General features: G+C 41.4%; 1 protein-coding gene across 1 annotated transcript in view; it reads left to right on the top strand.

The window, feature by feature from the left end:
- CIB1 (calcium and integrin binding 1) overlaps positions 1-14,618 on the top strand; it is a 44,469-nt gene that overhangs the window by 20,753 nt on the left and 9,098 nt on the right. Inside the window, exons 4-6 of the mRNA XM_073618488.1 lie at positions 1,456-1,609; positions 5,957-6,075; positions 9,691-9,779. Coding sequence (XP_073474589.1) covers positions 1,456-1,609; positions 5,957-6,075; positions 9,691-9,779 — 362 coding nt within the window. The remainder of the gene's footprint in view (positions 1-1,455; positions 1,610-5,956; positions 6,076-9,690; positions 9,780-14,618) is intronic.

Genomic DNA, 14,618 nt, shown 5'->3' with positions numbered 1-14,618 from the left:
TATAATATATATATATATATATATATATATATATATTATAATATATATATATTATAATATATATATATATTATAATATATATATAATATAATTAATATATATATATATATATAAATATAATTTATGATTTCTTGGCCATTTTTCAAAAACTTTTCTTTCACTCATGGTTAGTGTTTGGCTGAAGCCATTTATTATTAATCAACTGTTTTACTCTTTTTAAATCATAATAACAGAAACTACCCAAATGACCCTGATCAAAAGTTTGCATACCCCAGTTCTTAATACCGTGTATTGCCCCCTTTAACATCAATGACAGCTTGAAGTCTTTTTTGGTATTTGTGGATGAGGCTCTTTATCTTCTCAGATGGTAAAGCTGCCCATTCCTCTTGGCAAAAAGCCTCCAGTTCCTGTAAATTCTTGGGCTCTCTTGCATGAACTTCGCGTTTGAGATCTCCCCAGAGTGGCTCAATGATATTGAGATCAGGAGACTGAGATGGCCACTTCAGAACTTTCATTTTATTCTGCTGTAGCCAATGACAGGTGGACTTGGCCTTGTGTTTTGGATCATTGTCATGTTGGAATGTCTAAGTACGTCCCATGCGCAGCTTCCTGGCTAATGAATGCAAATGTTCCTCCAGTATTCTTTTGATAACATACTGCATTCGTCTTGCCCTCAATTTTGACCAATTTCCTGTGCCCTTGTAGCTCGCACACCCCCAAAACATCAGCGATCCACCTCCGTGTTTCACAGTAGGAATGGTGTACCTTTCATCATAGGCCTTGTTGAATCTCCAAATGTATTTTATTTTTATATCCATTGTTTGAAACTAATGGGACTTCTTTTTGCTTCAGAGATTTTAAGCAAGCAAACACTAAGCACAATTGTAAAGCTCGTTGCTGTGCGTTTTATAAATGTGCTTTACACCTCATCGTTTGTAAATTCAGGTGAAATTTTTCATTTTTTTTTTTTTTTTTTTTTTTTCCTTGTCAAAAGAAGTTTATTGAGTATACAATGTTATAAAGATACATAAAGTAAGTTTAAAAGGATCTTTAAAGTAAGCTCATTGTTTTACAGTAGGGTTTATATAGGTAAATATCATGAAATTTCAAATATTAAACATTGGGTTCACGTAAACCTAAATTAAAGATATATATCATTTCCTTAGTTACTTTTGTAGGTATTTCAATGATTTATACCTACTATACATATTGTTTACAAGTAGAGTGTATATAGGTCAAATAAATTCTGATAATGAGCTTTAATCGTAAGGTGGAGAAAAGGAAAGAGAAAGAAGAAAAAGGGTTGAAAGGTAGAGGTATGGTCCACAAGGTTGTCCCGCTCGTCAGTTTATTAGAAATTTTTCATTTTTATGTAACTAATATTTTGTTCGATGTACTTGAATTCTGTCGAACATAGTAAATTCATACCAAGAGATTCCTTTTTACTCTTTGCAGGCTAACCCCTTTAAGCATCGCATATGCCATGTCTTCTCTACTTCAAACAATGGTGATGACAGCATGTCATTTGAAGATTTCCTCGACATGCTCAGTGCTTTCAGTGAATCTGCTTCCCTTGAAATCAAATCTCATTATGCCTTCCGAATATTTGGTAAGACTATAATTGACTAGTACACTGTAGGGTAGAGCACCGATGGTGTAGTTCCTCTGGCTGGTCACTAGATATCCACATCCACAGGTGGAGTGTTTGCTGTGACATTTGGAGTCACTGAAGTCATGTAGTAGCCGTGCCCTGGTAGAGGGGCACTGTGGGAAGGATGTGAGCGCTATATAGCCTGGCAGGGGGCTAGTAGAGTGGTAGCACATACTGGCGGAAGTGGTCACCTGTATTCTGTGTTTCTGGCTTAGAGCTTTTATCAGTGTTTTTGTAGCCATCGGGGACATGTTTTCTTCACTTCCTGTGTAGTCACCAAGACAGGAAATGACATCAAAAGGGGCATGGAAAGTAAAAACATGACATTATTTCTAAAATAAGTGGGGCAAAGGTGAGTACTTTTTTTTGTCACCATCGGGAAAGATCTTGGCTTGCTTGGTGACCAGGACAAGTGAGGTGAAATCTCACCAACAGGGTTACAGATTGAAATAAAAACTTCTTCTTTTTTTTTTTTTTCTTGCTGACCTGCAAAGTAAAGGCATAATGTGCTAGTATGCATCACATTCTAGCACAATATGTAAAACTTACCTGCAAACGAAGCCCTCGTCATTGCTGGAGGCCGCATCCATCTTTGCCCGTCTTACTTCAGGGTCTGCGGACTTCGGCTGTGTGACTGGATGGAGCCGTTGGTCATGGCACAAGGTTCTGAAGAAATGGCACAGATGGCTGTTCCTTCAGAGCGCATGCGCTGATGACCTCATCGGCAGCATATACAGTAAATATCGCCTAGACTGCGCAAGTTTAGGAGATATTTACAGTACCTCCTATAGGTAAGCCTTCTTATAGGCTTGCCTACAGTGGGGGGGGGGTTTATTTGCTCCCCTGCTGATTTTGTACATTTGCCAACGAACAAAGAAATGATCAGTCTATAATTTTAGTGGTAGATTTATTTTAACAGTGAGAGACAGAATAACAACAAAAATATCCAGAAAACCGCATTTCAAAAAAATTATAAATTGATTTGCATTTTAATGAGTGAAATAAGCATTTGATCCCCTATTAATCAGCAAGATTTATGACTCCCAGGTGTCTTCTATACAGGTAATGAGCTGAGATTAGGAGCACTCTCTTAAAGGGAATGCTCCTAATCTCAGCTTGTTACCTGTATAAAAGTCTAAAGACACCTGTCCACAGAAGCAATCAATCAGATTCCAATCTCTCCACCATGGCCAAGACCAAAGAGCTGTCCAAGGATGTCAGGGACAAGATTGTAGACCTACACAAGGCTGGAATGGGCTACAAGACCATCGCCAAGCAGCTTGGTGAGAGGGTGACAAAAGTCGAAATAACTAAATTCCCCCTCAGCCTGGGGCTCCATACAAGATCTCACCTCGTGGTATTTCAATAGTCATGAAAATGATGAGGCATCAGCCCAGAACTCCACGAGAGAATCTTGTCAATGATCTCAAGGCAGCTAGGACCATTGTCGCCAAGAAAACAATTGGTAACACACTACCCCGTGAAGGACTGAAATCCTACAGCACCCGGAAGGTCCCCCTGCTCAAGAAAGCACATGTACAGGCCCGTCTGAAATTTCCTAATGAACATCTGAATGATTCAGAGGAGAACTGTGAAATTTCATGGTCAGATGAGGCCAAAATCCAGCTCTTTGGCAATGGACGGGGCCATGTACCATCAAATCTTGGGTAAGAACCTCCTTCCCTCAGCCAGGGCATTGAAAATGGGTGGTGGATGGGTATTCCAGCGTGACGATGATCCAAATCACGCGGCCAAGGCAACAAAGGAGTGGCTCAAGAAGAAGCACATCAAGGCCCTGGAGTAGCCTAGCCAGTCTCTCTAGACCTTAATCCCATAGAAAATATGTGGAGGGAGCTGAAGGTTCAAGTTACCAAACATCAGCCACGAAACCTTAAAGCGGACCTTTGGTCATTTTTTTCAACTTTCCGTCCAATAAATCTTCTGCCCTTGTTGTTTTAACTTTGGATAGTAAAAACTATTTTTCTGCCAGTAAATGCCTTATACAGCCCACTTCCTGTTTCTTGTCTGGAATAACCTCATGCACAGCTCTCTCTTATGAAGGGTGGGGGGGAGTCATAAGAGGGCCAATGAGGGCTACAGAGCTGGAGGTGTACCTCCTGTAAATCCAGGAAGTGAACAGGCAGCAGCTTCAGCTGCCCACAGTAAAAATGGCTGCAGCCAGACTTAGTGGAGGGAGATTTCTGCAGCATATTTGGCAAGTAGAGTCACAGTATATATAAAATAATATGCAAAGTGGTTGGAGGGAAGCTTCAGAATGGCAAAGATGGTTTTTATTACAATTTATGTGAGCAGACTGCAGTTCCTCTTTAATGACTTGGAGAGGATCTGCAAAGAGGAGTGGGACAAAATCCGTCCTGAGATGTGTGCAAACCTGGTGGCCGACAGCAAGAACGTCTGTGATTGCCAACAAGGGTTTTGCCACCAAGTACGAAGTCATGTTTTGCGAAGGGGTCAAATACTTATTTCACTCATTTAAAATGCAAATCAATTTATAACTTTTTTTTTTAAATGCATTTTTCTGGATATTTTTGTTATTTTGTCTCTCACTGTTAAAATAAACCTACCATTAAAATTAGACTGATCATTTCTTTGTCAGTGGGCAAATATACAAAATCGTCAGGGGATCAAATACTTTTTTCCCCTCACTGTATAGGTACAAGTAAACCAGGGAAGTTTAATCACTGTCACCAAACTAAGGTAAATGTATGGGCACAGGAAACACTTTTAATGTTGTAACATCAGCATTATAATACAAACAATACTTATTTTTGACAATCCAATAAAACCTCCTTTCATGTTGTGAGCTCTCCCTGTCTCCTGGCCATCTTTTTCCACATCTTCCTGTATTCCCTGCATGCTTTTCAGCTTCTCCTCTGCTGTTTACTTTCAATTTCTAAGGACTACATATCCCATGGTACCTTGCTGCCTGCTAACAGTGGTTCCTGTACTGACTCCGCCTCTTGAAACTCCTCTCAGTACCTCAGAAGGCAGGCTCTGAAATGTGTGACACAGCAGTGCCTACTCACAGGACATGGTGACTACGTGTCACAGAATGTGAAAAGTAATTGTGTGGGGCTCTTTAGGATGTAAATTTAGTAAAATCGTTCAGATTAATAGGAATAGGCTAGAAATAACTGAAATACAAGGTGGAAATGAATATGATTTTACATTTTGACCATAGATAAACTTTAAAGGGGTTGTAAACCCTCGTGTTTATTTATTAAAAAAAAAAGTCATACTTGCCTCCACTGTGCAGTTGGTTTTGCACAGAGTGGCCCCGATCCACCTCTTCTGGGTTCCCCCGTCGGGGCTGGTAGCTCCTCCCTGCATGGAGTGTGCACATTGGAGAAGCGCTCTCCTTGGTGGACACCTGTGGGGGCGGGCTCCCGAGTCCTGTGTCTGTGTGTATTCACGCGGAAAGCAGGACTTGGCCCCGCCCCCCCAGCACCCTCGTCATTGGATTTGATTAACAGCTGTGGGAGCCAATGGCTGCGCTGCTATCAATCTATCCAATCAGGACACAAGACACCAGCTAGAGCTGTGTGCTCGTTCCTGGCCAGAGAAAGACGGCATTCGGTTAAGTAAAACGGGGGGCTGCAGCTCGACAGAAGGTTTTTCATCCTAATGCATTAAGGTGAAAAACCATGAGGGTTTACAACCCCTTTTAACAAAGAGACGTGGAGAACAATAAATAATAATAATAATAACAATAATATGCCAGTACACTTAAAGTATAACTAAAGGCAAAACTTTTTTTTTTTTTTTTTTTTGAATAGAGTGGAGAGGAGTTAGAACCCCTGTCAGTTTTTATTGCGGTCTGTGCCCCCTTTAGGGAGAGTCCCCCTCTCTCTATTTGTCCTGTTTACCATTATTATTAAAAGTAAAAGAAAGTCCCAAATTTTGCGTTGTCCCCAGAAAAGGGGGAAATCTTCCAATGGGGACACTAATTCTGGGGATCCCCAAGGAATTCCCTTTGCAGGGATTCCTTCTCACTTCCTGTTTGGCTATGGGACAGGAAGAGATGGAAAATCTTGAAAATGACACACAGATGGCAAAAAGAATTAAAAATTTGACAGGGGTTATAACCCTTCCTTGCTTTTTCCAAAACGAAACAAAAAGTTTGGCCTATAGTTCTACTTTAAAATCCTGAGCAGTTCCAGTCAGTAACACGAAGGTCACAAAATTAAAATTGGCTTCTGGCCCTAAAAGGGATATACAGAGAAGAAGTGGGGTGTATTGTATATTCTATGTAGTCATGTGTATGTTTTCCTGTCACTTATGCAGATTTTGATGGCGATGGTGCATTAAATGAAACTGATTTGGAAACGCTGGTGAACCATTTAACAGGAGCAGAAGAGAACACCAGGCTAAGTAATGAAGAGATGAAGCAGCTTATAGAAAATGTGAGTTCAGATGGGGAATACTATTTACCTTTTAAAAAAAGAAAAAAAAAATCATTGTGATATGAATAATCTAATGTAGGTTACCATTACAAACTACAAATTTTGGTTCTATGTGTACTCTGTAATTCTAGATGTATATGGGGGAGGAAAATATTTACTCACCACATATTCTGCCTCTATTTCCTGATCTCCAGTGATGTGCAATGCTTGTTCTTTATTGCTGCATCTCAACGTGCAAGTCTACCAGTTCTCTGTATACAATGCACTTCCTGCATGTCTGATCTCTTATCAGTTGTTCAGAGATCCATTGCACTCCAGGCCATTGGCTTAAGGCCCTTTTGAAATGATTACATGTTGCTTTACCTATGAAAAGGTATGCAGTATGGAAAAGGTTTATGAATCACAGGAATGCCTAACGTGGTTGTAAACCCTCACACATATATACCCAGTGACGTGCCTGGCTTTAGGCAAATGAATAAACGGTGGTATTTGCGCTATGTGAGAGAAGGTGTATGAGAAAGGCAAAAATGAAAGTGATGCTACGAATAGAAAGTAAGTGATGTGGGAATAATCTCAAACATAAATCACATAAAATTGATATAATCCTGATAAAAACGTGACAAATCAAATGGCATAATCCAGTGAATAAATATCAAATGAGACACATAAACGTTAATCTCATAAATGAGCGTGATGAAATCCTGGTAAAACTATGCAAATCTATAGACAAAATCAAGTGAATAAAATATTAAGTGAACCAAGAAACATAGTCCAGTGAAAAAAAAAAAAAAAATCATAAAATGCCGTGATGGGTGACAACTCCCAAAAAAAAGTCTGTGTAAACTGTAATCCATGAGTCCCACCACCAACACAAGTGCTGAAAAAGCCGGCAAATCTTCAGTGATGAGGGTTTGCAAGCAGCTCCCCCCTGATGAAGTCATGTGATGTGACGATACACGTCGGGATTGGAGCACTAGGTACATATACATTCTGACTGAAGGAGACGAGCTCAGCGCTCGTAGTTGGCTGCATTTTGTGTCATTACAAATTGTTTTGGCGCAAGAGCAGACCCAGGACTACACACAGGGCCTTACGAACTCGACTTTTTTGTGGATTGACGCCTATGCTCTTATATTAAAAGTGAGTGCTTCACTTTTGGATCTGCTTTTGTCCCATCGCCCTTCGTTTACCTTATGGTATTATGCTATCAACTTTATGTTTGTTTCTCCATATGCCTTAAACCGGCTACTGAGATTATCCAAATAATTAAACACAGCCAGGAGGTGATCATCATACTCTGCATCTGCCATGCAGTAAGGTGAGCTGCTTGCAGACCCCACAGGTGTCAGCACTGAAGATTTGCCGGCTTTTTCAGCACTTGTGTTGGTGGTGGGACTCATTGATTACAGTTTACACAGACATTTTTTTGGAGTTGTCACCCATCACTGCATTATTTTATTTATATTATATATTTTTTTTTTTTTTTTTCTTTCACTGAACTATGTTTCTTGGCTCACTTAATATTTTATTCACTTGATTTTGTCTATAGATTTGCATAGTTTTACCAGGATTTCATCACACTCATTTATGAGATTAATGTTTATCTGTCTCATTTGATATTAATTCACTTGATTATGCCATTTGATTTGTCACATTTTTATCAGGATTATTTCAATCTTATGTGATTTATGTTTGAGATTATTCCCACATTACTTACTTTCTATTAGTAGCATCACTTTCATTTTTGCCTTTCTCATACACCTTCTCTCACACAGTGCAAATACCACCATTTATTCATTTTACCATTTCTTTCTGTTTGGATCAGATCCACAGGTTTTTTCATCAGTGCCCCCTAGCTTAATTTAATAGTGCGGGAGTCAGCTATTTACACATTTTACCTGGCTTTAGGTGTTGCACAGAGATGACGCAAATCCTCCTACATAGGTTGTACCTGTTTATCTGCAGTCTTCTCATCTCTTCATCTGTTCAAAGTCCAGAATTTATAAAGCTTGTCTGAGCTGTCAGAAAACAGGGGACGGAGAGCTGAAATTACACTCTGCAGAGCTCAGTGAAAGGGGCTCTGAGAGCTGATTGAAGAGAGAGGACCCCCCCTTCACACAACACACAAGAACAGAGCTGAGGCTGTCAGTCACAGTCTGTGTGCTGGAGGTCCCTCCCGTCTGCTTTATTCTCTTGGTGCCGGGAAACTTGTCAAAAGTGACTCGTTATGATAGCAGAGAAACGAAGCAGCAGGCAGAAATGACACTTAAGCCAGCTTAGATGGTTCAAATCTCGGCCAGTTTAGCAGGGACCAGCCTGAGATTTGAACCATGTATGGGCAGGCTGATTGTACCCAAGTTGATCGATCCAGCTAGCAATAATCACTGTGTGTCTTCTTGGCCGGGATGACTCCCCACAGGGGGTGGGGGGGGGTGCTGTCAGCTTCAGACGGTCATTGAGGGACACCCTGTTCTGACTCACAGCTAGCCATAGACAGCACCTAGGAAGATGGGACAAAGACCTATGTGCACTTTATACCCTGGGGAACAGAACTCTCATGCTGCGTACACACGAGCGGATTTTCCGTCGGAAAAGTCTTGCATGGTTTTTGCGACGGAATTCTGCTCAAGCTTGCCTTGCATACACACGGTCACACAAAAGTTAGCTGAACTTTCGACCGTCAAGAACGCGGTGATGTACAACACTACGACGAGCCGAGAAAATGAAGTTCAATGCTTCCGAGCATGCGTTGAATTGTTTCCGAGCATGCGTAGGAATTTTGCGCGTGGGAATTGGTACAGACTATTGGAATTTCCTATCAAAACTTTTTACGATCGAAAAATTGAGGACCTGCTCTCAATCTTTTGCTGGCTGGAATTCCTCCAGCAAAAGTCTGATGGAGCATACACACGGTCGCATTTTCCGACCATAAGCTCTCATCGGACTTTTGCTGGCGGAAATTTCCGATCGAGTGTACGCGGCATTAGGCTGCTTTCGCACTGCAGCCCCTCAATTTAGCGGCGCTTTTCTGCCTCTAGCAGGACGCTTTTAACCCCTGCTAGTGGCAGAAGAAAGGGTTAAAACTGCCCGTGTTGCGGCGCTTCCAAAGCACTTTTCAGGCGCTTCAGCAGCGCTGCCTATTCATTCCAATGGGCAGGAGCGGTGTATACAGTGCTGCCGCACCACCCCAAAGATGCTACTTGCAGGACTTTTTTTCCCGTCCCGCAAGCGCACCGCCCCAGTGTGAGAGCACTTGGGCTATGACACTGGGGAGGCAGTTTTCAGGTGCTTTACAGGCGCTATTTTTAGTGCTAAAACGTCTGAAAACTGCCTCGGTGTTGAAATTAGCTGTAAAGAAGAAATCTAACTCCAATTATTTAATAAAGCACTTTACCTGCAGTGCTACACAGTCAAGAATCTTGCAGTTCTCCCTCTATTGGTATTGAGTCCCCCTTTTTAGCTTTTTTATATTGAAATTAAATAATTTACCTTTATCTATGGTTATTCATCTATTTACTGTATTGATCAGTAAAGTTTATGGTATTATTTAAAATGTGCTTAGCCCACTTTTCTTTGGTGTAATTGTAAAGTTTTTTGCTTTTTATTCTTTACCAGATCCTTGATGAGTCAGATATAGACAAAGACGGCACAATAAACCATTCTGAATTTCAGCATGTCATCTCCAGATCTCCAGACTTTGTCACGTATGTATTTCCTATTGAACTGTTTGCATTTGGGCCATGTACCGGCTACTGTACACCTGTCAGATTTTGACATGCGGCTGTGTCCATGCAGTCGCTGCCTCTGCATCCAGTTTCATAGGCTTCCTGCACACAGCTGGGGTCGGATGCAGATACCAAAATAAACACCACTTGCATGCAGTACGGGTGCCAGTGCCCATCTGAATGAGGCCTTATGCCATGTACACAGGGGCAGACTTTTCGACCGGACTGGTCTGATGGGACGAATCCGTCAGACAATCCGACCGTGTGTGGGCTTCGTCGAACCTGTAGCGGACTTTTTTGGTCGAAAATCAGACTGACTTTAGATTTGGAACGTGTTTCAAATCTTTCCGACGGACTCGAGTCCGTTCGAAAAATCCACTCGTCTGTATGCTAGTCCGACGGATGTAAACCAACGCTAGGGCAGCTATTGGCTACTGGCTATCAACTTCTTTAGTTTAGTCCGGTCGTATGTCATCACGTACGAATCCGTCGGACTTTGTGATCGTGTGTAGGCAAGTCCATTCGTTTGAATGTCCTGCCGAAAAGTCCGCCCGTGTGTACACGGCATTAGATTCTAAGTTCAGTTGAAATATTTTTAGATGGCTTTATTAAAGATGGCATTTTTATTAATAATGATGACTCTGTGTCCCCAGATATTCTTCTGATTATACCTTGCCAGTTTTGTATTGTACTGTAATGGAAATTTGTAAGTTCGGTATATAATCTTTCCAAATAACTGTTCTGCTTTATTATGACACAATTGAAGGTTTTTATACACAGGATTACATAGGTATCACATAATATTACAATTGTACGTTTATGGTAACGAGGCTAATTCTAATCAGGACTCGAAAGAATGTAAACATGTACTAAAAGCATTATTAGTGCCATGTGCACAGTGAAAGAAGTGTGCAATACATACAAAATAGAATACAATTATATACAGAACTTACACATTTCCATCACAGTACTGTTCTTCCTTTTTTTTTTTTTATTCTTCGGTAGTGGTAAAACAAATCCTTTTAACAGACATATTGAGTACAGTAAATGTCGTACACAAGCACGTTAAAGCAGAGCTCCACCCAAAAGGGGAAGTTTCGCTTTAAGCTTCCCCCCCGTATCTCCAGCCCGACTACTGAAACCCCAGTAGAAAAATATAAAGTGGTAAGGGAGAGGTAGAAGCGGGGAATATGGTGAAGGAAAGGGGGTGGGGGGTAAAAACATAGCCTCTTTTTCAGTACACTGGAACCTCGGATTACGAGCATAATCCGTTCCAGGACTATGCTCGTAATCCAATGTACTCGCATATCAAAGCGAGTTTTCCCATTGAAGTCAATGGAAACGAAAATGAATCGTTCCGCATTGACTTCAATGGGATGCAATACCGCATGTGGCCAGAGGCGGGGGGCGCCGCAGAGCCCTGGAAACGGCTGAAAAGGCCCGAGGGACACTTCGGCGGACCTCGGAAAGACTCCGTTCACAAGCCTTTCCGAGGTTTGCTGAGGTCAGCCGAACTGTCCTCGGGCCTTTCTGTGCATTTCCAACAGGCGACTTTCGGCTCTGCTCGGCTTCGGCGCCCCACACCTCAGGCCAAAAGCAGTACCGCACACCGCTTTTGGCCTGAATCCTGCTCGGTTTGCGAGACAACACTCGCAAACTGAGTTAGGAATTTTAGAAATACAGTGTTCGGTTTGTGAAACACTCGTTAACCTCGTTACTTGCAAACCGAGGTTCCACTGTATTAAAATTCTAGGTAGAATTTCCCACAATGCACTTTACTCCTAATATTGTCAACACTGATACTTTAACATGTGATTATAGTGAAAACAGGCTTTACCACTGCAGTGATTTAGACAGTGCACTTGCATTAATGTGGTTTATTTTAACAACTACATAACTACAGATCTGCAATAATGTTTGCCTAAAGCCCTTCAAGTGTGTGTGTGTGTGTGTGTGTGTGTGTGTGTGTGTGTATATAATTTTACCTAAGGGGGATTGTTGTGGGGTTATTTTTCTCAATAAAAATAGAATTTTTGTGTTTATAGTCTGCTGAAGAATGCCCCACCTCTGATATAGAATATTGATTACGAAGCGTGAGCTTGGGTTCGCTGTGAAACAGGACGGAAGCTGTCAGTGCCGGGCAAATCGGCTGTAGCCCGGGAATTCTCCATCACACGTCTGCACGGCCACAAAGGGGTGGCAAGGCTTATGACAACATTGACCTAATATAGCCACAGCTGATTGGGCCAGTACTAAAAGCTTCCTTCTGGGTTTGGACGATCATGGGTTCAGAGCCAACTCAAGCTCATCACTACTGATCACGTATTTTTTTTTAATAATAATTTTATTGGCATATTTCTTAACATTGTATTAGCTATAGGACACCATTGAACAGCACATACTGGGGTTTATTTACTAAAACTGGATTGAAAAATCTGGTGCAGCTCTGCAGGGTAGGCAATCGGCATCTAACTTCAGCTTGTTATATTAGGCTTTGACAATAAACCTGAAAGCTGATTGGTTTCTATGCAGAGCTGCACCAGGTTTTGCTCCCCAGTTTTACTAAATCGACCCCAGTATAACAAGGGTACACAATGATATGGGAAAACACTGGAAAACCTAGATGAATCCTGCCTGGTGTTTTTGTTTTTTGTTTTTTTTTTTGTTTTTTCCTTCACCCAGTGGGTTGAATGAGGAAAAACTGCCTTGATTCCCCCATCCACACACAATGATGTGCATGAGGGAATCCTCCCCTCTGAGCTATTGTATTTTGACAATGGGGAGACTTCCCGACCATCAGAATACCCTGATCAGCATTGCAGGCTATAGCCTACAACGCTGATCGAGCGGGGACAATCTGACAGGGTATTTGTACAGAAGTCGATTGGTAGATTAACCACGTTGCCCATACTTGGATCGAAATTTGGCTGGGCCATGCTGAACCGGTTGAATTTCAATCTATGTATGACCAACTTAACCTTTCTCTAGGTGCTGTGTAGTGTTTTGTAAGTAGGTATGGGTTCAGCTAAAAATTTAGTACATTTACACATTTTGCCACATCTGTGGAAAACAAATACCCGTGCGCACACCAATGTAATAAACCAAATAAACTGCTGCCGCTGAAATCTAGGAGTGTGCCACTTACTCCTATCTGCTAAATTGAAGTAAAATGAAAAGTGATCCAGCGCTACACTTGTATATAAGTATACAGATATATATAATGGCACATTATGAAATATTTACCTTAGAAGGAAGTCCTGCACCGCTGCGCTGTCAGCTCTGACAGATGCTTCCATCTTCACCTGATCTTCCTTCCAGGTTCGCCGGCCGTCTGATTGGCCACACCGCAAAATGTCACTCCTGCACATGCGCACAGGAGTCACTGACTGCGTCACGGGACTCTGAAGGGACGGCATGGATATATCGTTCCTGCAGAGCATATGCGCTGATGTGGGAATATCTCCTAAACCATGAAGGTTCAGGAGATATTCACAGTACCTACAGGTAAGACTTATTATAGGCTTACCTACAGGTACAAGCCTGCAGAGTGGGTTTACTTCCTCTTTAAATATACAATCCCCCTATGTCGGTGGGACAAAAATAATAGTCCAGACATGAAGTGAAAAGACAGAAAACTATAGAAGGAGAAAAGTCCAGGTGAATGTGCTGCTAAATTAACAATTGTAATCTTCTAAACCATGCCTGTCCTTAGATCTTCACACCATGTGTAACCACCACCATTGGCTTATATTGACCACCACCACCACCACCTCCTATATTGACCATGATTAAGAGATCTAAAGTGCTTGTTCCTTTATGGGCAATATCTGGATAGGATCTGATCCCCATTGTCTCTTCCTGGACTATTTTCCTTCCAATGACGCTCAGCAGATATCGCTATCAGAAGCTCAGAAATAAAATATATGGAGTGCCATCTCATTTTAGAGTGCACTAGACAAGTAATGTGTAGAAAACCACCCAGCAACCATAGGTCAGTATAGGAGGTGAGTGACCAATGGTGGTGGTTACACATGGTGTGAAGATCTCTTAGGCTGGGTTCACATATGTGGCTGCGGTTTGCAGTCCAGAGTCTGGTCCATTTTGATTCACCAGTTCAGGTGCGACTCAGGTCTGAATTTTTACCTGAATTCACACCTAAACCGGACCCAAAAATGCACAGTACCCTTTTCAAAACCGCACAGCAGCTGCCCTGCACATGTGTGAACCGACTCCATTGAAAGTTGGTCACGTTCACATGTTATGCACTTTGGCTGCGGTCAAAAACGCATCCAATTCGCATATATGTGAACTGAGCCTGAAGGATAGGCACAGTTTAGAAGTTTACAATTGTTCATTAACCACTTAAGGACCGAGCCTCTTTGAGATTTGTTAAGTTAAACTTTTTTTTTGATAGAAAATTACTTAGAACTCCCAAACGTTATACGTTTTTTTCCCCTAACACCCTAGAGAATAAAATGGCGGCCTTGCAATACTTTCTGTCACACCATATTTGCGCAGCGGCCTTACAAGCGCACTTTTTTTGGAAAAAATACACTTTTTTGAATTAAAAATAAAAAAAAAAAAAAAAAAACATTAAAGTTAGCCCAATTTTTTTTTTGTATATTGTGAAAGATAATGTTACGCCAAGTAAATTAATACCCAACATGTCACGCTTCAAAATTGCGCCCGCTCATGGAATGGCGACAAACTTTTGCTCTTAAAAAAAAAATTTAAATAGGCGACGTTTAAAAAATTCTACAGGTTGCATGTTTTAAGTTACAGAGGAGGTCTAGGGCTAGAATTATTGCTCTCACTCTA

The sequence above is a fragment of the Aquarana catesbeiana genome, linkage group LG03, assembly GCF_042186555.1.
Source record: "Aquarana catesbeiana isolate 2022-GZ linkage group LG03, ASM4218655v1, whole genome shotgun sequence".
In the NCBI taxonomy this organism is placed as follows: Eukaryota; Metazoa; Chordata; class Amphibia; order Anura; family Ranidae; genus Aquarana; species Aquarana catesbeiana.
The sequence above is the reverse complement of the archived record's forward strand: the minus strand, read 5'-3'. Positions and strand labels throughout refer to the sequence as shown.